Here is a 25,076-nt window from a genome sequence, read left to right as displayed (position 1 = left end):
CCTTATCACGTTGTTAACACCTTGGGTCACGGGACAGTTGAATATTCTGTAGAGGATGCGAGTACGTGCGGCGATTATGACTGAAGGATACTTGAAAGATTATACGGCGATAAAAAAAAACACAATCAAAACAGTTACTATTCTTAAAGGCACCAATCTCAACAGATACATCGGCAGGTTATCTGACAGCAGAACGGCTCGGAGTAAGGGCCTGCGACGGTGCTCCTTTTCCGAAGATCGTTATCTTATACCAAGTTTACTAATTGGGGACCAGATCACCTGATAAGGATCCGGTGGGCCACCACTCCCCACGTGAGCGTGGCTCGGCGGAAGGAGGTGCCAAGAATCAGTTCGTATTGATGGATCTGTTGGGAATTTATGCGATTAAGAGTACAGCCCACTAAATATTAAAGATAAAAATTAAGAATACTCTTATACGACGGAGGCCACCACTCGGTCTCGTTGTGATGCCTTCCCAGCCACGGATGACTTATGGGTTCGAGTGTGTTTGAGTGGTAAGAGTTGTCTTGAATAGTCAGTGTTCGGAGTCGATTCTTTATGTCAAACAGACGCCTGGTGGTCGTGTGGTGAGGGGGCGGTGCGCGTCATACGTATCAGGCGCTCCCCTGTCACCGTGGTGAATTGGCTCGGATGGCTGTTGATACGCTGTCGCAGTTCGGAACCCGGTCGGTAGGTGGCGCCCACAACTCGCTCGTAGCGTGCAGCGCTGGATCGTCGCCAAGTCGCGACGCTCACCACCGGCGGCAGCGGAGATCTCCGGCGGCAGCAGAGATTGACGAGCTGAAGATGAGTCGAGCCGACCCGCTGGTCGCAGCTCGCTCCTGAGTCGACCCTCCCGGTCGAGCTCGCTCCTGGGTCGACCCGCTGGTCGCCCTCGCTCCTGAGTCGACTCTCTGGTCGCACTCCTGAGTGGACCCGCTCTGGTCGCACTCGTTCCTGAGTCGACCCTCCCGGTCGAGCTTCTGAGTGGACCCTCCCGTCGCACTGGTTTCCAATGTTCAGGATCCGTTCCTTTATGCTGAAAAATCCCCCTGGATCCCGCCCACAAGGCGGGGCTTCCGATTTTTGCTGTGTCAGGATCTGTCCGTAGGCAGGTGTGTCCATGTGTGTGTCCGTATGTCCTTGTGTGCATCACTGACGGTATATTCCGTTGTCAACTCCCTCCATAAAACCCACGAGCAAACAACCAGATGTTACAAATTGTCTCGAAGTCGTCTCTCTGTCTGGGTGCAATTTATCTCTTGTCTGGCCTTCTTCATGAACCCAAAACACAGACGTTACAAATCGTCTCATAGGCGTCTTTGTTCGTGTTGCACAACCTGGAGGGAGGGGCAACACTCTCTCCGACCCGGCGCACAAAGAAATGGTTAAAAGTTTTAAGTTAACATTTGTCCCTTACTATTTCACAGTTATGATTCTGTATGTAACCTAAGGTCTGTCGTTTCCCATCGTGGTTCCCGACCCACGTGTAGGTGTTTCCCCGAGCGTACACACACTCCTATCCCGCGCTGCGGGGATACAAAGACGGCCGGGATCTCCCTTTCTCTCCGACCCTGGGTTTAACATTGTTTTTTTTTTTATTATGTATTTATATTCGACCTGGTGGTGATTCATCCCGTTATCCTGGCTTTTCCATAAGTTTTACTTTTGTCTTTTCATGCATATACTTATTACTATTAATTTATTTCCGATATCTTAGGTTAAGGGGTAAGTTTCTTGATCCTAGGAATTCGTATTCCTTGGTGCCTGGATGGTTATATAAGCGGAATATAGTTTACGGTGAATAGCGTTAACATTGATGTTATGTGCGATATTATGTATTGTGATGTCTTTAACTTAACTTGTTTGTCAGGGCTTTACTGACACGAAGTTGCATTCCATAGCCCGCAGTCTTTGCCCCACCCTATCTCTGCTCGCCGTTGTTGTTGCCTGCCGTTAATTCAAGGCCTCATTAATTTCCGTCACCCCTGAGTAGGTGAGGGCGGTTGAACCTTGGAGTCAGTTCTGGTTTTTGTCTGCCTGCTTCTTCTTGTGTCCCCTGACCCCGGGAGTTATTATTCTACTTTATGGCCTGTCGAAGCCCCACTCGCTGTTGCTGGGCTGGTGTTGTTCCCGGCTTTTTGCTTACGTTTGCAGTTCGCCGTGCTCTTGATTTCCTTCCCTCTTCAACCTTATTTTGACTATTCGCTCCTGTCTGGGTGCGATTCAATTTTGACTTAGGAAGGTTCTGATTGTCATATGCTTCGGGTCGAATTGTATAGAAAGTATTGAAGTATGGAAATAACATTTCATATTGACTTAATAATGGTGATGGTTCAGTAGGCGTAACTTGTGGCCTGGTTTAATTGGAGTGGGTGTGAATATCGATAACTTTAGCCTACCCTGTTGTTAAATTCCGACTTTAACGTTACTTTAATAGCAATACAGAATAATTGAGCTTTTTGTCTTAACTAGGCGAATGCGAACTTCTGGTGACCCCGCAGCCTTGTTGTTCAGCTGGGTCTGCCTCCTTGAGAGATATACACCACTCTTATTCTCGTCTCACTGTGGTCATCCAACCTTCTGCTCTGGGAGTGTTATTCTTACTTTCAGGTCAAAGGCCCCTTCACATCCAGACGCGCAGGGTTGTTTACATCAGCTCCCCCCCTGTGCACGTGTTCTAACTAGCTCGGAATTCCTGAACACACAATCAGTGATGATTCCTGGCTTTCTGTGGTTGTGATTTAGACAAAGGCGCCTCTGTTTCCTTCCATTGCCTTTGAGTCGACACTGCCCTATTATTTGCCCATGTGCTGAGGTCATAGAATTCGTTTTGACTTCAGTAATATTAACATTCAGTATTGGATTAGCAAATGGGCAATGGTTCATTTATGTAGCTCGCAGCCTGGTCTCCAATTTGAGCGAGCGCGAGGATCGATAATTTAGCCTACTCTGTTGTTGAATTTCGAATTTTGACGTTACTTTAAAACCATGCAGGATGGTTGGGCTTTTTGCCTTAACGATGTCTGGCTGACACTCCCACTGTCTCTGCCGCCTGCACGGGTGACATGTGCCCGTTCATCAGGCCTTATCTTCCCTTGAAGCAACGTTGTAAATTCTGCCATCCTAGCCCTCCTCCGGTTCATTACTTAACAACACCTGGTGTTTTGCAGTTTGCTGCGCTTGGTGTGTTTCACTCATTAAAAAAAACAAGTAAAAAGATAATATATAAAAATCATCAAATATTATTAATCTCAATTATGGAAGAAGGGTTAGTATACAACAGTCCCAAGTAGCTCAATGGGCCCCGGATTAATGAAAACATCAGTGTGCACTAAATATAGTTTCTAACTCAGATCGGTATTAATAAAAAAAAACCTCATGATTCTAAAAAAACACTTTTAAAATGGCATGACAGTGGAAGACAATTTAAAGTGTTCGAATCTCGCGTATCTACAAGCTGACATTTCTTTTTTTGCATTTGCCTTCCTATGATGCTGCCCTTGTTGATGTGTTTGTTATCGCTGAGCGATGAGCGACTGCACAGTAAGATGTTGACCTCGCTCGTGACCTTTGCTCTGCTAGAAACGGAGCCTGTCGTGACGAAGGATAAGGAGAAGTTGGCGCAGCCAGGTAACGATTGGGCATTGCCTCAAGGGATGTCCACGTGCAATCCGCTGCTGGATGAAGGCCTACCCACGCCGTGCCACCCGTGGAAGCTCTTTGACCATATTGCTGCTCAGCGTGACTTGATTTAGCCGGGAAGCATAGACATGACAACGTAGTACAGAATAACAATTTATTTTGCTGTACTGCCCCCGCTGCTGCCTACATCGTAACCCCTGGAGCAGCCTATAACGCCTGTTTAATGCATGGTTGTGAACCATCCAAAGCACTATCCAGGCTAAACCGTGCTTAGCTTCTATGATCTGTATGTGCCTGATCTCGTCACTTTGCAGAAGCTAAGCAGGAAAAACAGCCTGGATAGTGGTCGTATGGGCGACCACCATCGAGCACGAAGCTGAATGGCAAGGGCTGATGCGGAGAGTGCGGTCAGCATAGAGCAGTGCAGCAAAATCGATTATTGGACTGCACCATGCTCCAACAGCTGCCCTCTACCCATTACCAACTGACCAGGATGGTGAAATATGGTCCCCGCAGGCGTAGGGAAGCCCTTATCCAGCAGCGGCTCGCCAACGGGCTGTGTACGTGCCGCTACAATTACACGTGCACACCCACTCAACGCGCCCACGTCGCACCAACGCCGGCCCACCGTTGCACGCTAACTTGACGTTGCCGCTGCCAAGTCGCGTGTGAGCGCGCTGTGCGTCCCCTAGACAACGCTCCGCACGTTGTTCGAGATGCCGTACCACCCCCCCCCCCCCGGGCGTCAGATTTGGCCGTTGCTGCTGTCGTAAGCTGCGAGGAAAAATTGTGAAAATTAAATTTGTATCTAAACAAAAATCGTTTGTAATCGCCTTTATTTCACGACACGCCTGCACGTGTACGTTTTATTTCTGCTCCTCCCGGTGTAATTCACCGTAAAATGCTATAATTTTCCGCCCGCCTTAGAATTCACGTGATTGGCGACAGTTTATTTAATTCTTGATTTTCACGTCTCTATTATTCCAAGATTTGGCTCTGCGCATCGGCCGATGCCCAGTTTTCACGCATGATTATTCCGTCGGCCTCGGGCCTCATTCCTTGCTCACTGCATCCAAATGGACTCATTTTCAGAATGGTTAATTTCGTAACATAACGACGCACACAACAATGACAACAGCAACAAGACACTCAAGAACCCTTCCGAGCCATTTAAAGACGCGACCGCTATTCCTGGATACTAACGCCCCTTGCTCGCTCCGTTGCCTTAACTTAATTTTTCAGAAGAGGCATCTCTGGTAAGGTCTTCCAGCTCATTAGGCCCTGCTCCACCCGCCGCTCCCTGTCGCTCCGTGCAGTGTTGTCTGCGTGCGTTGTAACTCGGCAGGTTTATTCTCGGCTGTGCTGGGAGCCGTCTCGTACTCTTGCCCTCGGTGAGGATCGTTGTGCAGTAACCATTTTTTGTTGTTGCATTAATTGGTTGCAGCCAAGACGGCCAAAGCAAAGCTAATCCCAGGTGCGTACCTGCGTGTATTATTGCTCTACAAGCGCAACCCCTTTGTCAATTCTGGAGCGGACGGGCAAAGACACGGCCCCGATATGTCGTGCTGATGCCGCTGCTGGCAGAGGGCCCTCCGCTAAAGGGCTCATAGCGAGGGTATTTCTGGCCTCCTCTTCCACGTTAGCCAGACATCTTGGAAGAAGTGGGAGTACCAACATCTTGGAAGAAGTGGGAGTACCAACACTTTACCCCTCCAGATGTGACGACGTGCCGTTCGGCTCTGTTCACGTTACTGGGTGGACAGAGAGCGGGTGGGGGGGGGGTGCTTACGAAAACTTAGCGTTTAAACTTCCACGCCAGATGATCAAACCGGTGACGTCCGGATGTCAAGTCCCGTGCGCTGCTCACCATGACACTACCGTGGGGGCATTCTGTACGTTCATACCGTGGTGGCGGGTTTAACGACACTTGTGTATATTTATACGAGATCTAACCCAAAAAAAACCCTCTATTACGGATGACATTGGTCGCGAAAGCCTACGTGTTAAACATTCTGTACGTTTTCATGGGTATTATAAAAACACAATCCCCAGTGAAAATTGCGCATTTTGTGATTATTGTTCTTCTGCAAGGTGCCTTGAGCTGCTTTGTCACTTAGGCACCCTGTGATTGCAAATCCTTAAATTCTGACATCTCATCTCTGGGTGTTTCTGTGTTCGTTCGGCAGCTGCCGTCGAAGAGGATGATTCAGGTGAGCCTCTTTGTGTCTGTTAATTGAGGTGGCGCTGCTGTGCCTCCTTTCACCGCAGTACATCTGGTTTCATTGATTTTTTTATTAGAGTGTACTCGATAATAATTTGCCCGCTCTCTTCACTTCAAAGGTTCGGTGAAGAGGAAGGTGAAAAAGACAGAACTGAATGAGAGTGAGTCCCCCGCAGCCTCATATGTCTGACCACACTCTGAAACAAATTTCCACGACCACGACGCCCGCACACAACGCCCTACTTTTTTGCGGATTGCATCATGCGATCTTCAACGTCCGCCGTCCGGCAGACGGCACGTATTTGTGCGGTCAATACACCCGCAATAATAACCGGGGCGGACTGCTGGATTCGATCGGTGAAGCTCCGTGATGAGTGGCGAACGCGACACATCCGGGCCCTGTTTCCGCCAGGCCTCCTCGCGGTGTTCCTGTGCGGCTGACGGCAGTGCTGATGACGCTTGTCGTTGATTTGTATCCCTCGTTTCAGCTCTGGTGGCCGGACTTGAGAAGGACATTCCCCTCTCTCACCTCGGAGGTAAGGTGTCACATTATCACACTTTTTATTTTGTTTGCAAAAAATGTTTTTGCTTCTTTTCCCTTTTCAATGTTTTCATATCTCACTTCAGCGAAAGGGACGTCCTCTCATAGGACGAAGAATCCGGTTCGTGTTAGAGACAGGCCCATGGAAGCGGATGTCACAGAGCTACCGCTGACATCCCTTCAAGTGACCTCTGGTCCACGCATTAGGGGGCGGAACTTTCCCATCCTCCGTGCTCCAGACAGTATTCTTCGTTGCATGACCACAACACGTTTCTTTTTTTCGAGATAATATTTTGCCAAATTGGGTTCAGAATCAAATTCAACGTGATGGTTGTTGTTTTTGTGCTGTCACTGTTGACCGGGCTGACACCCAATCGGTTCATTACGCTTGAGAATCCGGTTAAGCCGCAGACGGCTGAAACCTGGATTCAAACCCAGGTTTCCAGTGGTGCCATCTCAGCACTCGGACCTCCGAGCCACCCAACACTATTAAACGTTCACGGGAGAGCTTCCGTCCATGTGCACATCGCGGTTATAATCCTGCGCCGCCGCGTGAGCAGGCGTCGGTCGGAATTGTCCTTCCTGCACGGTCGCCGCTTCCGCGTGGAGAATTGAGTTGTGTCGTGCGGTTGTTGCAGGTGGCGTGCCGAAAACAAGCACGAAAGGCAAAGGTAACAATGCTTCACCATGATTTATTTAGCGTGATGCTGTCTTACATTGCCTATGACTCAAAATCACTTGCGTCGTGTAAGATTTCAGAAGCTAAGCAGGGTCGAGCATCGATAGTGCTTGAACGGGTGAGCGCAAACAAGGCGTCTCAGTGTGGGCAGTGGAGGGGGGAGTGCATCCACTGCCCTTAGACCGTACTTCTACACTGCCCGCCTCAACCGACACTGCCGAAGCAGCGTGTTGAAGTGTCGTTAACATCACTCACCATGATATGGGGAGGCCCTCTTCCAGCAATGGTTTGGCAAGCGGCTGAACGTGGTGCACTGTTATCGATAGCGGTGCTAATCCTGTTGACCCCGAAGGGGGATGATTGGGTCGGCCCCCTCCAACTGAGCCCTCCCGCCCTCCCTCCCGCCGCAACGTCAATACAAACTCACGACCTGATTTTCCTCTTTATGTCGTTTCTTCTGCCTGTCCCCTCCCCGCCTTGTTACCCTCCTCCTTCGTCTGCTCTGTCTCTTCAACCCCCGTCGCCGCTGCTCCTGCCTTGCCCTTCTCTCCATCTCGTTTCCGACGTCGCTGCCACCGCCACCGCCACCACCGCCACCACCACTACCGCCACCGCCGCCAGCTCCCGTGCGCTACTTCCAGTGCGTGTTGGTGGAGTCGGGCAACGGCTATGGGCCGGTGGTGTACGACTCCCCGCTTAAGGCGCCCCCCGGCGCCCCCGCGCCCCACAAAGAGTCCTCGGAGAGGAAGAAAAAGACTCACACCATTTGAGCTTGTGCCTCGGGTCGAATGTTTTTTTTTTAATTGTCACGACGATACGAACGTAGGGGGGGGGGAGGGGGGAGTTGAAAATACGCAAAGTTAATTCATGGAGAGAGAGAAACAAACGGAGGAATAAAAATTGAGCGCACGCGTCGAGTGGCGCGTCGGGAGTGACGCGTTCCGATTGGCGCATCTCGTGCGGAATGGGTGTCGCGTGACCGCTGGATGCACCGCGCCAACTTTCCACGAGGAAGACGAATCATGCATATGCATGGATGCTGGAATGCTTTCCACCGACGTGCCTTTGTCCTAGGCAGTGTGTAATTTGCTATTGCAATGGAGCGGCGTGTCCCTAGGCCGCGGTGAGATAACGGAGCTCGGCTAGTGGCTTTGCCGGGGAGGGCACGGGCAACGCTGTGGCCAGTGTGGCCCTCTAGGATCAGACTCCCTCACAACAGAACAACGTCCATCGGAAGTTCAATTCGTCTTGGGTCGTCTTGATGAGAGTTATTGTCTCCCCCCCCCTCCGTCAATCCCTCCCCGGCATCATAGACAGAGATGATTGTTTTCAACCTTATCCAGCAACAGTGATAAGTAATCAAAAATCATAATAAAATCACGTGGTTGTGCAGGAGCTTAGAGGGCTGTCAATCGAGTCGTCCTCGTGTAGTCAGAATTTTTGCGAGTCGGTGTGTCACTCCACACCGGTGTGTCACCCACTCTGGTGTGTCACCCACTCCGGTATGTCAGCCCACTCCAGGAACCGATGGGGCCGCCCCAAATCGTCAGATTGACTTTTGGGGCAGACATTTCCAGGAGCCAGGCAGTGCAGGGTGAGATGGGATGGGTCGGCCAGGAGCATAAACCAAACGCTGCCGTGGGAATAGTCAGTTTGAGCCCCGTTACATCACGCGGAAGGAGTCTGCGTTCCTTTAGCTCTCGTGAGGATTGTCACAGGAGAAGAGGCGGATCGTGAAGGGTGAGACGAGAAGCTGCCAGGCTGACTTTGGCTGTCAGAGAGGTATTTTTTGAGCCAGTGACTTTAATTGTCGATCCGCTTTGTGTGCGCAATTGTTGACCGACACACGTGGCTTGTGATGCGCCTTATTTGCACATCTGATGGCATACCGCGTGTCGGATTTAAAAAGGCGCGCCGATTGAAGAGGGGTGACATGATCTGTCGAATGTATAACCCGATTTAGAATGTGTAGGGGTAGGCATGCTTAACTTATGAAGTGGGACATTTACAGAGTTATGCTTTTTGTTTTATTTTCTCGTCAATATATTCCTCCATCGAGAGTGTACAGCTGCGGTTTTTGAAGCCGGTTTTGTCGAGTCGCTCCAAACTTTTGTACATAAGCAGTGAACCTGAGCGGTCTCAGCCTCCTGCTCGCACCAGAGTGACTGCACGTGTGATGTATGATTTCCGATAGCGCGGGGTTACGTGCACTGTAAAATCAAAGCGTCGGCGTGTTGATTTGCAAGGTTGTGCTCCAAGAGAAAACCGGTGTGCCCGCACGGTCGTGGACGATCGATCACATGCCATGGGTCGTCAGGGCTGAGCGCGATGCGTTGCCACGAGGCCGAGATAACAGTGGGATCCCTCGCAGAGCGGTGCAGCACTTGGTGTTAGCAACGGCCCACGGAAGCGGATATCACAGAGCTCCTCCCCGAGATCCCTACGCAACAGGGGGCAGCACTTTCCATCCGGCTCCGCCACTGAGGGTAATTGTCCGATGGACCCGACCACCTATAAACCCACCAACGATCAAGAGTGACCCCCCCCCCCATTCTGTTCACCTGCAAGGCCCTTACATGGACCCACGCTGGACGCAGGCCAGTTGGCACAGCCTGCGATGCAAATCACACGGTCGCAACTTCGCGAGTGGCGAGCTTCCATTGACCGTGTATGAGGTCGTCGATATTCTATCTCCCGTTCCATTCCCTCCGCCTCCCGCTTGCTTGACCCATGATTGACCTCCTTCTCTCACGGGGAACGGGGAGGGGGGCTCTACTCCCCCTCCACTGCCCAATCCCCTAACCACCCCCCACGAGTCATTAGCCACTGTACAGCAGCAGCTGCATCCCAAAGGGGCGACGCTGAAATGTGGGACGGCCGAATTGTGAGTGCGTGGCACCATCGTTTGTTAAGGTCATCGGTGGACTTCTGCATCCATCAAACCACGGAGGACAAAATTAGGCCCCCGAGGCCACGGTCAATTGTTTAACGGCGTGTGCCACGCGATTGAATAGCATCGAGTGCCCTGCTTGAGCCAGACAGGGCCGGTGCTAGGGGGAGGTGCATGGGTGGGCCTTGCACCATCAAAATGTCCGCTTTCGCCCACCCAAGTTCACCGAGCGGTGAATCACTGTCACGGTGCCCCCCCCCCCCACACACAACGGCCCTACTTGCCCCCCCGCCGCCTCCCCCTCCACTTCTGAGAGGCGCTGGAGCTGGGCCAGTTGCCAGGGAGATTGGTGCAGCGGTCGAGTGTTGTACAACCGCATCGGTGTTCATGGTCGTGCTGCCCAGCTCTCAGTGGTGTTTTTTTCTGGGTGGTTCTGCTATGCGCTGTCCGCCAGCGTGGTCTCCCCGTGTTTCGCTCCGCGTGCCGGAAGCTCAAGAAGCCTCTTTGGGAACCGTTCCTCCAATGCGCGCGGTGCGAAACGTCGGACATCACGCTGCCGGATGGCACGCGGTACGCAACCTCGGCAACACGCGGGGCAGCTCGGCATACGAGGGCGGGTGCAGCGTGTCCGCGGAATAACGCGCGTCGATAAAACCGTGGCCCGTGGTGTGATGGGGTGTGTCGGGCCGGGCCCGCGAACACTCAACGGGTGGAAAAATCGCAACTCCCGAAGCACAAAAAACCAATGGAACGGCGCGCAAAGCGACGGCGACTCACTGTCAGATGCTTCTGCACGCTGCGCACGTACCGGGGCAGCCCCAGTTTAGTTTGGTAAAGTAACCGCTGTCGCGTTGGATGGCGAATTCCAGAATTGGCTTGTGATTTTCAGTGGTTTCAGTGGTTTTTGTGTGCTTTAATCTCTCTTTTATATTGTTTTTATGTATTTATAATTTAAAAAAAGCAATATAAACAACATTGCAAGCTGAACATGGGATACATCGGAGGGTTTTATTCAGAAAATCGACACATCAGGATGCCCCAGCCGTGAAGGATCCCGGTATTTCGAGGACACGCCGAATTGCTTGCTGGCTGGGTCACGTTGAGGTCACCGCTGTGGGTAATTCGGCGCCTCCGACTCTCTGCACGCGCTTCGTGCAAGCTCCACTGAGCGTCGAGCACACGGCCCACGAGGGCGCGTTCTGGCCGTTTCAAAATTAGGTTCCTGCCGAATGATCGACTGTCCTGTTCTTGAGAACCCTATTTTTGTACGTCCACATCAGTTCGGGAATCTGATGGTGAAGCAGTGTGCTTTATTAGCGCGGCGATAGTTGACGTTAGAGTGCTTCACGCATCAGCAGCTTCGCTCGCGTGGGCGTACGCACGTACGCACCAATGGCGCGAACCTGGTAATATTTACAATATCCAAGTGTGGCACAATTTTACAACCTTTGCTGCGCAAGCACGTAACACCAATAAAGTTAGCTCCCGTTTGTCCGTCGGTGGACTATCTGGGTTGCGGATTAATCGTGCTCTGCGAAATATATATTTACTCACTCGTCGAGGCTCATGGATTCACGTGACGGCAATTACATCTATAAATCTATTCATTTATGCAGCAGTAAAATAGATGACGCTTTCTACGCTTTCATTCCCCCGCTGTATGTCGGTAAACAATAAATACATTTCTATAGCCTCACTGAGGTGTGAATTGCATTATCCGTGGTTTTGTTTTATCCGGGCCATTCCTCATTTCAATTGCGTCCGACAATCGAGAGTTGACCGATAAAGAAAACTCAATTCCTTTAGCGGTGCCAGTCAGTAAGCAGCGACATCCAACCGAGGAGATGGAGCGATGAGATGAGCTCATGTACAGGCTGCCGGTGGATTGTTGAATCGCAGGATCACGAGAGATGGTTGCGTCTTGGGCAGGCCTTCATCCAGCAGTGGCTTGATCATTCCTGACGATGATCAGTGCGTGACATTGGCACTGCGCCAGGCGGTGCTGATTCCATCCTGAGCGGTAGAATCTCCGCAGGTGCTGATGTAACACCACGACAGCAAGTCACCTGTACAAGCCACACAGCTCCTGCACGACATTTACAAAGCCAGGACGGGATTGACTGATCTGCCGGTACCCGGAGTCCTGTTTTACCCTATAGCCTTGGGGTGTACACCAGTGGCGCAGTAGCTTGGTTGGCGTGGGCCCTGATATGGGCCCCCCCTCATCCCCCGTTTTTTTTGTACCCCAGCGTCTGGACTTCCTCCAGCCCGTGGGCCCCAGTGCAGTTGCACCGCCTGCACACTCGACGAGCCGCGCCACTTGTGTGCGCCCCGAGCAAAAAGTAATCAGTCATTGGAACAGACCTCTGGCTTGCAACGATGGCTCATGAAACCGCTGTAATCCATCGCCGTTCCACCACGTGCCTCCACGTTTGATATTAATCCTGCGCCCACCACGCTTGCCCGCCACTGACACTGTAACTGCGTGTAGTTTTTGTGGGTTTTTCTTGCCGTGTATAGAGAGGTATCCGTGTACATTTCTTTCTGTAAAGTTTCAGAAACAACGCTTAAGCTTGGTGGCAGGCGTGCTCGGCTACTCGCGACGGCGTGTGTGTGGCTGCCGGTGCCTTTCCCCATTTGTAAATACCGTGACGTCCGGTTTTACGAAAAGTGCCAAGCCATTATTAAGCTTGGCTTTTAGGAAATCTAAAATGTACGAGGCCGTTACTGTGTTTTGTGTTGTTGAAGCCTCTTCGAGGCGAGCCGCCGTGCATGTCCGCAGCGTTAAACACACGGGCAGAGGCATCGCGAGATACCAACGTGGGCCACGTTCCCAATTTGGCGCGCCCTTCGCACCGGACGTGCACACGTTTTGGAACGTTACAGGAGCGAGTGCACGGCCCTATGATGGCCAGTCAGCCCGCAGTGTGCCCCATCTCGGAGGCTGAGCAGGGCTTGAGCCTGGACAGCGCTTGGGACGCGGTGGCCACCGGTGCATGCCAGGTTGCCGTAGGCGACTGCAACGCTTCTGCTGCTCGCTGATCGGCAGGGGGCAAATGCGGCAAAAGTCATTGTGCTGTACAGGGCGGTCCAGATGTCTTGTGACCCTCATTTCATTCTCTAATTTTTTTTAAAATAAGGTTTCTTTAAAACAGAAATTAATTTGAAAAGGGGAAAAAATGTTAGGAGTCAATTTATTGGGAAGGGGGGGGGGGGTCACAAGACATCTGTACAATACTGTATTCCCACGTGTAAGCTTCCCGCGTATTCTATCAATCCGCACTGACCCTACGCGGTGAAGTATGATCGAGTAACCCCCACAACCCGCACGGCGTGGGGAGGCCCTCATCCAGCAGTGGACTGAACATGGGTGGCTGCTGCTGCACGCTGTTCACCTCGTGCGAGGCGGTTACCAGCGTCGGATTTCGGCAATTTGTGTGCTCCTTGCGGCGTTGGCATTTTCAGCCACCGGTGGAGCATTTCTCTAACCATGCGTGTGTACCGTGGACGGCTAAAGTAGCTGACCTTTTGTGCTGCTCGCTCATTGTTTATCGAATGGAGCAAAAGCGTGGCGATTCGAAATAAAATCCATTCGCCGTAAACAAAAGGCGTTGAGCATTCACCCAGCCCTTATCGGACTTCACGGAAGCATTTTTTGCTATCGTCCGGTGTCCCAAACCAGCAGACCTCTATTCAGCTCTCATAAAATCCGTTTGACTTGTATTATTATCCGGGAGGGCTATTGCTTCTAGATTTGAAGCTTTCGTGACTGCAAGGATTCATACTCTTAGTTTTTTTTCGGTAAAGTCACGTAGGTAAAAAATAAAAATAAATAATAACAATAATAGAAATAAAAGAATAAATAACGAGATTATTTTTTTCCTACGTGACTTAAAAAATAACAATAAAAATAATATAAATAATAATAGAAGTAAAATAATAAATCGCTTTATTTATTATTTTATTTCTATTTTTTTTTACCTACGTGACTTTACCGAAAACACCTAAGAGTAGGGCTATTGCTATTTACGCATCGGTGAACAAGACACTGGCTTCCTATGCCCACGCCGCTACCCCAGTAACGCGTTAACCATCGTGCGTTCACCGTTGTTTTCTTTCCGCCTTCGCCGTGGGACTCGCCACGTGGCCGACGACTCGTCACGTGGGCGAGAGCGAGCCGGAGATTTGGCGTCGTGGCCCGCGATGTTGGGGAGTTGCCTTCGCGGACGACTGGCCCCGTGACTGGCCCCGTGCTGCGAAACGTTGCAAGTGCACGTCTTAGATGTGCAGCGGGGACAAAGGTGGCGGCGGTCACGTTGCCAGTGCAATAAAAAAAGTTCACAGTTTATCACCGCTTGCTTCCTTTCTGTTCTTCGTTCACGCTCTCTTCCTGACTCCTCTGTTGTTGTTTTCCTTCACCCGTTCCCTCTTCAGTGCTTGTTATAATTCTCGTCCTCAGTGGTCGCCAAGCTGAACTCTGTGCTCTGCGGGTGATTTGGGAGCGAATCGGAGTGTTCAGTGTAATGATACGGCACAGCGTTGTCACTACAAGAGATTGCTACCGTAGTGTCGATGGTCAGCACCACTTCTGGAACTTGCAATTCAGAGGAACTCAAAAAATGGGGATCAAGATCAGTGGTCCTCGACCTTCTTTGGATACTCTGCCCCCCCCTTGTTGAATTTAGTTTCAGCCGAGGTACCCCCCCCCTTGCCTGACCCAACATGGTTCTCAGAAATAAATGTATGAATAATGAACATCAGTATTTTAACAATTGCCCATTTTGTAAGGTGTCAACTGCAAGCGAATAAAAACATTCAAAGGACACTCTCCTTGCGTGTGCAGGGGCCTAGAGTACACGTGGTGTAGTGTACAGGGCCTAGAGTACACGTGGTGTAGTGTACAGGGCCTAGAGTACACGTGGTGTAGTGTACAGGGTCTAGAGTACACGTGGTGTAGTGTACAGGGCCTAGAGTACACGTGGCGTAGTGTACAGGGCCTAGAGTACACGTGGTTTAGTGTACAGGGCCTAGAGTACACGTGGCGTAGTGTACAGGGCCTAGAGTACACGTGGCGTAGTGTACAGGGTCTAGAGTACACGGTGTAGTGTACAGGGTCTAGATACACGTGGTGTAGTGTACAGGGTCTAGAGTACACGTGGTGTAGTGTACAGGGTCTAGAGTACACGTGGCGTAGTGTACAGGGTCTAGAGTACACGTGGTGTAGTGTACAGGGCCTAGAGTACACGTGGCGTAGTGTACAGGGTCTAGAGTACACGTGGCGTAGTGTACAGGGTCTAGAGTACACGTGGTGTAGTGTACAGGGTCTAGAGTACACGTGGCGTAGTGTACAGGGTCTAGAGTACACGTGGCGTAGTGTACAGGGTCTAGAGTACACGTGGTGTAGTGTACAGGGCCTAGAGTACACGTGGTGTAGTGTACAGGGTCTAGAGTACACGTGGTGTAGTGTACAGGGCCTAGAGTACACGTGGCGTAGTGTACAGGGCCTAGAGTACACGTGGCGTAGTGTACAGGGTCTAGAGTACACGTGGTGTAGTGTACAGGGTCTAGAGTACACGTGGTGTAGTGTACAGGGTCTAGAGTACACGTGGCGTAGTGTACAGGGTCTAGAGTACACGTGGCGTAGTGTACAGGGTCTAGAGTACACGTGGTGTAGTGTACAGGGCCTAGAGTACACGTGGTGTAGTGTACAGGGTCTAGAGTACACGTGGTGTAGTGTACAGGGCCTAGAGTACACGTGGCGTAGTGTACAGGGCCTAGAGTACACGTGGCGTAGTGTACAGGGTCTAGAGTACACGTGGTGTAGTGTACAGGGTCTAGAGTACACGTGGTGTAGTGTACAGGGTCTAGAGTACACGTGGCGTAGTGTACAGGGTCTAGAGTACACGTGGCGTAGTGTACAGGGTCTAGAGTACACGTGGTGTAGTGTACAGGGCCTAGAGTACACGTGGTGTAGTGTACAGGGTCTAGAGTACACGTGGTGTAGTGTACAGGGTCTAGAGTACACGTGGCGTAGTGTACAGGGCCTAGAGTACACGTGGCGTAGTGTACAGGGTCTAGAGTACACGTGGCGTAGTGTACAGGGCCTAGAGTACACGTGGCGTAGTGTACAGGGCCTAGAGTACACGTGGCGTAGTGTACAAGGCCGCTGCGTTGTGTGAATGGCAGCCCTCCCCGGGGCGGCTGTCCCGCCGACGATGATGTGCGCCGTATGCGCGTGCCGATCGTTTCCAAAAACATCTGCCTCTTGCTGCGCCTGCTGCGGCCCTCGGTGAGATTTGTTTCTGCGCTTCCTGCAAAGTCCCCCGCGGGAAGAACGAGGGCTCAAAAATACCCCACTGCCCCGCGACTGCACGAGTGCGTTGCTCTTTGCGGAGCGGTCTCTTCGCGGAAATGTTTCATCGTCTGGCTGGTCACGACGTGGAAACGCGCACCAGTCTGTCCGCGTTAGAATAAGAACGGCCGATGTCCATGCGTTGGTGCGTTTCCGGCATTGTGTTTACGAGCTTGCATCAGTATCGTAACACTTGCGTCGGTTCCTGACTCGGGTGCCTTTTTCTGCGTGGAGTTTGTATGTTTGTGTGTGTCCCCCGTTCAGCATGGAGCGTGGGTTGTCTCCGGCTTGTTTTCTCCCATCAGCATGGAGCATGGGTTGTCTCCGGCTTGTTTTCTCCCATCAGCACGGAGCGTGGGTTGTCTCAGGCTTGTTTTCTCCCATCAGCACGGAGCATGGGTTGTCTCCGGTTTGTTTTCTCCCATCAGCACGGAGCGTGGGTTGTCTCCGGCTTGTTTTCTCCCATCAGCACGGAGCGTGGGTTGTCTCCGGCTTGTTTTCTCCCATCAGCACGGAGCGTGGGTTGTCTCAGGCTTGTTTTCTCCCATCAGCACGGAGCGTGGGTTGTCTCCGGCTTGTTTTCTCCCATCAGCATGGAGCGTGGGTTGTCTCCGGCTTGTTTTCTCCCATCAGCATGAAGCATGGGTTGTCTCCGGCTTGTTTTCTCCCATCAGCATGGAGCGTGGGTTGTCTCCGGCTTGTTTTCTCCCATCAGCATGGAGCTTGGGTTGTCTCCGGCTTGTTTTTCTCCCATCGCTACAAATAATGAAAAGTAGTCTAAGGTGGTTCTCCTGGGTAAATTAGCGCATTCTAAAATGTTCATCATCAGCCATTATATTTTCACTGCCGAATGCCTCCCCAAGCCACCGTCATCTTTAACGATCTCGCGATGTGACAATCCCGATCCCATCGCTCCATCTCTATGAGCGCGTAACCCCCTCTCGCGTGTTCCCTCCCTTGGCTGCTGCTCGTTTGTTTTCTCGCCTATCGGTCATCATCCCTTCTGGCGACGCGCCCTTCCCGGGCCCACTTAACCCTTACCAAGAGTCTCAATGATGACCTTTAACCCGCATGTGGTCTCATCTTTCTGTTTCGGTGTAAACCCAAGCCACCCTCCTGTCCATGCTTCTATGCGCACTTCTCATCTTTTGTTCCATGGTCTCCGTCGGTGTCCGTGTCACAGCAGGTGATACGCGATGATTAAAATCATTCACCTTTAAACATTGGTGCGCCGCTTTACATGTATGTATCGGTACGTATGCGAGTCAGTGCGAGGGAGTTGTTGCTCTTTTAACTCGTCGCATGATTTGTGGTCTCCTATCGCTGGTGACGTCTCTGAAGCTGAAAAAACCCAAAAGGTCATTTTTAAAGTGACACAGAACACCCCGTCTCAAAATCAGTAGTGTCAGGACGGCCTCTGCCTCTGACCCACGCTGCTGACCCCTGATGTGATTCGATTTTTTTATTACTTTTTTTTGTTCTTGAGCCTCATTTTTAAATTCCGTTAATGGTGCCGTGGGTTCCCGCTGGCAAGGGCTGCTGCACGGATTGCGAGCTTTGCGCCTCCAGTTCTCCCCGTGTCCCTGGGTAGATTCATCACCTTGCTGCCAGACAGCACTCGCTCTTGCAGCTGCAAAGGTCATATTTCCACGTTGCTTTCCCGTGCGATTTTCTCATGAAGGACTGTCCTAAAGTCTGTGCGGATGTCGCGTGAAATCCGGCTGCATGGCGTTCACGAAGAGACGGCTCGAATCGCAGTGACGGGAATCTTGCGGGTGCAAGTGCTGTTCATGGGTCAACTTGGGGACCATCGTTCCTCCTATGTTGATAAAATAGGTACCACTAGAGGTGGCCGGGTGGCCTGGGATCAGAGCGCTCAGCTAGCACTGTCAAGCACCTGGGTTCGAATCCAGGCAGTAGCCAGTGATTAAACCAGGTTCTCAAGTGCAACGAGTCGATGTTATCAGCCTGTTTACCAATGACTGCACACACAGGAAAACCCCCAACAATGTTAAATATGGGTCTGTGCTTAATTTAGCTAAATTTAAGCTCCAAGAGTTTGGCCGTCGAGTGACAAACATTTCTGTCGGTGGTAAAGCGAGTGGGAAAGTGCTGCCCTCTGCAGCGTGGAACAGATGTCACGTGAAGGCAACTCTTGTCTCGCACGAAGGGCCGCCGTTGGTCCGCGAGAGATCCGAGTGGATTCTTCAACCCCGTGGCGCGACACGATCAGGGGTGAAATTTTGGGGAGAAAGATTTTAGTTAAAATGTTGAACGATCCGTAAGGCCCTGAGCCATTATCTCCCCCAGGCTTTCCTCAGCTGCATCAGAAGCTTCTCAACAGATTTGACAGGGACGTGCTGGAGGAGCTGGAATGGGCTGAGAAATTCTACTTGAAGGTGAGGGCACCACCTCCTGTTCTCCTACAGGGGACCTGGGGACACCGGTCGTCTGGCTCGTAATCACGGCCTGATGTAGGTATCTTTATCGGTTCGAGCCCAGTGGCCACCCTGGTTAATACCTTAAATGCCGCGCACTTTCTGCTTCACGATGAACGTTAAAGATTTCGTGACGTTATCTGAAAACGGGGTAGGCCTTGTGTGCCGCTGCCATGGTCCATATTTTCCAACTTTGAAAAATTGCAAATTACTTCATTGGGTAAAGTCAATTAGTAGCATCGCACCCTCCTGGCAGACTATACCCATCTGTCAAACACAGTTTTTTCGTGGTGGCCTCGTGCTATAATGGCACAAATACAAAACGATAACCAAATGTATATTCTTGGTTCTTTCGGTAAAGTCACATAGAAGGGAAACAATAAAATAATAAAAATCTAAAACAATAAAATTCTCACGACGTTTCGACTGCAACACAAGCAATCATCATCAGTTGTGAAAAACACGGCAAGAAAAATTTCTTGCTGTATTGTTTTATATCTTTTATTATTTTATTGTTTCCCTTCTACGTGACTTTACCAAAAGAACCAAGAATATGAATCCATGCAGTCACGAAAGCTTTAAATCCAAAGATAACCAAATTGTCATTATCGGGGTACGTGCTCACGTGTGAGCGAGAGCCGCCTGTAGTTTGATTATCCCGACAGCCCAAGGCAATTCCTCTGTAATTAAAATTATTTTTCGCCACATTCTCATTCGTTGCCATGCCAATGACAGTCAGCCACACGGTGACGTTGCCGCCACGAGGGTCACGGAAGAGGCGGGGGTGGAGGAGGATAACGCGGGAGGAGGTGATGTCAGGTTTGAGAGTCAGAGGCCGTGTTCATCAGAGGAGTGGACAAGGGCTAAGGGGAAGAGAGGCTTACTTCCAGCCCGGTGTGCACAGGTCCCTGATCCAAAAGGAATGCCCGTGCCCGTAACACCACATCCAGTATACCTCTTATTGTGTCTGCGGCTGCGAGTAACGTACCACCATCTCCAGTCCACCAGCGTTCCTGTAATATAGTGAGCCCTGGTGGCAAGTGCCATATTACAGGCATGTCTCGTGTCTTCGTAGGACTCCACTGTTGTACTGTACCGCGCAGCTCCACAATTCTCACTGTGAAAGGAGCCGGCTTGTCGTCCGACGTTTCGCTCCGCGTGCCACGGCTCAGGTTGTCGGACATGCCGAACGACATGCGGCACAAACTGGACAACGCGTCGGAGAGCCATGCTCATTCTTCTTCACGGGCTTCCCCCACGCCTCCTGCCACAGCGGCTTCGGCTGCCCACGGCTGCTGCCCTCTGCCCCTTTATTTAGATTTTACCTGCAGGGCGGTCACGCTTCCCGGCGTGCGATGGCGGCGCTACGATGGCGCGCACGCCTCCTAAGTCGGAGGCAGAAATAATCGCGACCTGGTAGTGGCACCTGGTGCACCGCTGGCCAGATGGCCCCACACTGCTGCCCGTGGGCAAATGGCTTTCGTAAAAATAAATATTCCGTGGCTCATGTCGCGGGGGCCTCTTGCGGGACATTTTTTTGCGATAGATGGCTTTTCCAACCGAGTGCTTTGCTCTCCAAAAATCAATGAAACTCAATAAATGTCTTGCACGAAACAGAGCCGGAGCCCTCCATCTGTCTTAAGCTGGCCAGGGCCCCAAGAGAGAACGGGGAAGGTTAAAAATACACTTTTATTTATTTGTTTTCGTGTGGACTGACAGTGTGTTTTTGTGTCCAACCTTGGGCTGGCATTTGCTAAAATGACACAGCAGTCCGCTGTGGCACTCTGTGGCAGGTTGGCAGAACATTCAAAGATGATTCACAGCAAGAAAACGTTTGGCCGATTTAGAGAGAAATGTTTTGGCCGTTGTGGCTTCCGATTGATTTTCCGCTACTCCACTCGCACGAGGAAAATCTGTCCGGGAGTTACCGGTTTTCAAACCTAATTATCATCGATCTACGTTCGTGTTTAGGTTGAGGGCCACGTGGTGGTAGTTTTTATTCCAAAAATATTGTTATTAACCCTCCAGCACCCGACGGAGATTGTCATTTTCACACAGGTAGTATTTCGATATAAAGCTTTCGTGACTGCAGGGATTCATCTTCTTGGTTCTTTCGGTAAAGTCACGTAGAAGGGAAATAATAAAATAATAAAAATAAAACATAATAAAATAATTCTCACGACGTTTCGGCCACAACGCAAGCAGCCGTCCTCAGGTGGAAAACAGGTCTGTCGAGGAGACAAAGAACAGATTCTATCTCCTCGACAGACCTGTTCTTCACCTGAGGACGGCTGCTTGCGTTGCGGCCGAAACGTCGTGAGAATTATTTTATAATGTTTTATTTTTATTATTTTATTATTTTTATTCTATGTGACTTTACTGAAAGAACCAAGAAGACAGGTAGTATTATTATTTACATGTGACCAACCTCCCTATAAAATTCTGAACCGATAAAGCTTCTCCTCCTCCTCACCTGGTGGCTTACGACTTTCCATGACTGAGCCCTGGTGGGAAGTGCCATTTTCCAGGGATGTCTTGTGTCGTCATAGGGACTCCGCTGCCGTACTGTACCGTGCAGCTCCACCATTCCCACTGTGAAAGAGGAGCCGAGCCGGCTTGTTGTCCGACGTTTCGCTGCACGTGCTGCAACTCATTTCCTGAAGGTTCCAGCACGTGGAGCGAGCTTGTCGGACGCACACTCACGATGTTCCCGCGCCTTCCGTTCTGTGTCTCTGGTGCAGGGCTGGCTGGAGAGGGCACTGGGCGCGTATAACGAGCTGCTCGAGTCGTACCCCTACAGCCCGTGGTGCCACTTCAGGAAGGCGCAGGTGTGACGTGTGGACACAGGCAGCGCCTGCTGCGTGCGTTGGTGTGTGCCTGTCCGTGTGGAGTGGGGAGCGGTGGTGTAGCAGTCGCCTGCGTGCGTTGGTGTGTGCCTGTCCGTGCGGAGTGGGGAGCGTTGGTGTAGCGGTCGCCTGCGTGCGTTGGTGTGTGTCTGTCCGTGCGGAGTGGGGAGCGGTGGTGTAGCGGTCGCCTGCGTGCGTTGGGGTGTGCCTGTCCGTGTGGAGTGGGGAGCGGTGGTGTAGCAGTTGGCTTGCTGCGCTTTGAACCCGGCGGTCCGAGTTCGATTCTCGCTGACGGCCAGCACCAGCGACGATGATCTGAACCGGTCTTGAGCCTCCCCTAGGTCGACTAAGCCTCAAATGAGTACCTGGTGCGATGTATAAATATCGCCACTGGAGAGGCGTGGTGTTGGCCACCCACCCCCTCGTGGTGCCGTGCCAGCCTTCAAAGTTGCTCGCTAACAACACTTGCCCCAACCGTCTGTTGAAGGACACATGGGGATCTTTGTCTGTGTATTAGTGGGGGGAGCGGTGGCGCCGTGGTTAGCGCACCGCGTTACGAACCTGGTAACCCAAGTTTAATTCCCGGCCACGGCAAATATCTAGATCGGTCCTGGGTCTGTGTAGGGCGACTCAGCCCTAAATGAGTAGCTGGTGTGGTGTAAAACATCGCCACTGGGGAGACAAAGGCGGCCAGAACGTGGTGCCGGCCACTCACCCCCTCATTTTCCATGTTGGCCCTCATAGTTGTTCACTAACAGTCAGTTAAAGGCTATGTGGGGGATCTTTGTATTTATGGTTTATCTTTGTCCTTTTATAATTTTTTGCGTGCCAGTTCAAGTTCATTTACTAGGTATAGCCCTGTGAGCCATTCGGCTCTTGAATCGGGTGCAACCGCAACAAACAAAAAACAAAAACATGAAAAAGAAAACATCTTAAAGTGAATATGTGACTAAGTGCAAACAGAAAATCCAAGAAAAGACAGCAAAATATTGCAGAAAAAACACCGTACACCAACGCTGTGTGCAAAAATCCCAGTTATAGAGTGTTGGAAAGTAGGCTTGATAAACTTTCACCGGTAACCATTTAAAACCGATTACTACGTCCGAAAGCCAGAAGCGGCAATCATTTCCTGTGGAATTTAGGTTAAAATGTAAGGTTTTTTTTGCTCGAGAAATTTCTCCGTGCGCGTGCGTGTGTGGCAAACCGGTACCCTTTTTGTTTTGATTTAGTTACGGCTAATGCAGACGAGACGATTGCACTGATGCTACTGTGCAGCAGAGGTCGGCCGTGGCTCTGCGAGGGAGGGCAGGCCACGCGACACCGAGGGGGCTCCTGTAATCACGAGGTTTTTTCATTTCACCGGACTTTTCATTTAACTGGACTTAAATCGTGAAAGTCCCCCGACAGCAACTAAACCTCATGCCTTACTCACGTTTCGTTCGCATGAGACCATCTTTATGACAGCCGTCACGCCCCCCGCCCCCCGTTACGGACAGACCCACGGAAAGCGTCAACAAAACGGCGCTGTGCTTGTGGCCCCCCAGATTTCCGAGGAGCTGGCCGATCGCCGCGGCTGTGCGTCGCTGGGCAGGATGGCGACGCGGTTCTACGCCACCGTGGTGGAGATGCCGGAGGTGCCGGCGGGCCTGGTGCGCCCGGCGCTGGAACGGCGCACGGCGCTGCTCCTGTCGCTCGGTGAGGCACGGCGGTCACGTGACCCGACGGGGGGGCGGCTGGGCCTTCCCTAGGTCGACTCAGCCTCAAATAAGTACCTGGTGCGATGTGTAAACGTCGCCACTAGGGAGACAAAGGCGGCAGAGCGTGGTGCTGGTCACCCACCCCATTGTGTGTCGTACTGGCTTTCATAAGTGCCCGCTACCAGCACTTGCCCCTACAGTCTGTTTCAGGCTATAAGGGGGATCTTTGTCTTTGTCTCCTTCTGAGAAGGTTCAGAATGGCCATGTTTTGAGCCAGTCTGTCCAAAAGCAACGTTTTTTTTCTGCCCGACCGTATGTGCTTTGACAGTCAATATGATGCATATAATCTGCATTTAGGTAAAATCCACGTGTTGCTCTCGCTTGTCTATTCTGAGCGTGTACCTCTCCGTGCTTATTTGCGAACTATTCACATTTTTTTTCCAACGATAAGCAACATACCCTTGTATATTTGCATTTACCAAGCACCAATAACGGGTGTAATCAGTATACGTTACCTGCGATGAGAATTGGATGTGAAACGTGAACACATACATGTATTTAAATTTAAATATAAACTTAACTGCGGGCAAGAAAGTAAACCCAGTGTAGCCTATGCTCCTTCGACGGAGGAGGAGGAACAGCGACACGACACGAACTCTCTCTCTCTGCTGAAGCCCTCTCATCGTGGCAGCAGCAGCAGCAGACCTCGACATTGGCATCGAGCCCCAGAACCACACTGCCATCATACGCAAGAATGAAATAAAACCTTTAAGATAATTAGTGTTCTTCTCTGAAGTTGTCGACACCGACTTCGCCAATGTTGCCACAGGCAAAACCTGCGAGGCCCTCTCAACGTTCCGGAGGCTCGTCAAGGTTTTTCCCAAGGACGCCTCGCTGAGGGCGGAACTGAAGAGGATCGCGGATTCCCTGAAGCGGGCGGAGGATCCACCCCAGCCCTGCGCCAACGAGGTGCTCCACCTGCGATGTTCGCGAGTTATGAAATCCAAGTTTGCGCTCGGGGTTATCCAGACTAGCAGTTAGTGTACTACCTGCTGGGACATAATAATAATTTATTTCTGATAGAGCCGCCCTCCTTGGCAAGTCGGCATCGCGAGTCCTTTACATGCGATGAGTGACTTGCATCCCATCTCATCGCAAACATTTGAAAGGGCACCCCCAGTGGCAGTTGTCCCTGTGTGGCACAAAGGTGACTCGGCACCTGGCGTTCAAGCTAGTAGGGGGGCGATGATTTCTGCTGCGCGTGATTCCAAAATGGGGAAATTTGCGGTGTGATTTGTTTAATCTGCTCATTTGGACCGTGACACTGTCATGCAATGGCTCTACTCGTTTCGGGTCACATCTGTGGATATTTCACATCCTCTGTGAAGCAGACGGTGCATACGTTTATGGTTAGTGTACCGAGTAATAGCCCAGGCAGCCTGATGTAGTCACGTTTAAAGAGGGAAAGATGCGGCGCTGAGACTCCCATGACCCACAATTCCGTGGTGGGTTAATTGACCTCATCCAGCACTGGCTTTACAAAGGGCTGTAAATAAATTGTGAAAAAAAAAATCTAAATGGAGTGTGGCATCATGGGGCTGTGAGTGATGGCGACAGCTTGGGGAGTCTTTCATCCATCAGTGCATTGATTATAATCGCTGTTGCTGTGATGCTGTTGCTGCTGATGATGATGAATCTAAATGGTATCATCTTGTGTCTCAACCCGGCTGTGAGTAAAGTTGCCCGGGTGATTCATGCCGCGGCACG

At 51.2% G+C, this 25,076-nt stretch overlaps 1 protein-coding gene across 1 annotated transcript in view; it reads left to right on the top strand.

Annotated features, from left to right (window-relative positions):
* The window catches only part of LOC133353231 (uncharacterized), a 49,438-nt gene that overhangs the window by 17,258 nt on the left and 7,104 nt on the right, over positions 1–25,076 (top strand). Inside the window, exons 13-22 of the mRNA XM_061569315.1 lie at positions 3,586–3,633; positions 5,090–5,119; positions 5,832–5,855; positions 5,986–6,027; positions 6,355–6,402; positions 7,046–7,078; positions 18,639–18,727; positions 21,508–21,594; positions 23,157–23,307; positions 24,139–24,278. Coding sequence (XP_061425299.1) covers positions 3,586–3,633; positions 5,090–5,119; positions 5,832–5,855; positions 5,986–6,027; positions 6,355–6,402; positions 7,046–7,078; positions 18,639–18,727; positions 21,508–21,594; positions 23,157–23,307; positions 24,139–24,278 — 692 coding nt within the window. The remainder of the gene's footprint in view (positions 1–3,585; positions 3,634–5,089; positions 5,120–5,831; positions 5,856–5,985; positions 6,028–6,354; positions 6,403–7,045; positions 7,079–18,638; positions 18,728–21,507; positions 21,595–23,156; positions 23,308–24,138; positions 24,279–25,076) is intronic.

The sequence above is a fragment of the Lethenteron reissneri genome, chromosome 43 (genome assembly GCF_015708825.2).
Source record: "Lethenteron reissneri isolate LAM-NWPU_2019-01 chromosome 43, ASM1570882v1, whole genome shotgun sequence".
In the NCBI taxonomy this organism is placed as follows: domain Eukaryota; kingdom Metazoa; phylum Chordata; class Hyperoartia; order Petromyzontiformes; family Petromyzontidae; genus Lethenteron; species Lethenteron reissneri.
The sequence above is the reverse complement of the archived record's forward strand: the minus strand, read 5'-3'. Positions and strand labels throughout refer to the sequence as shown.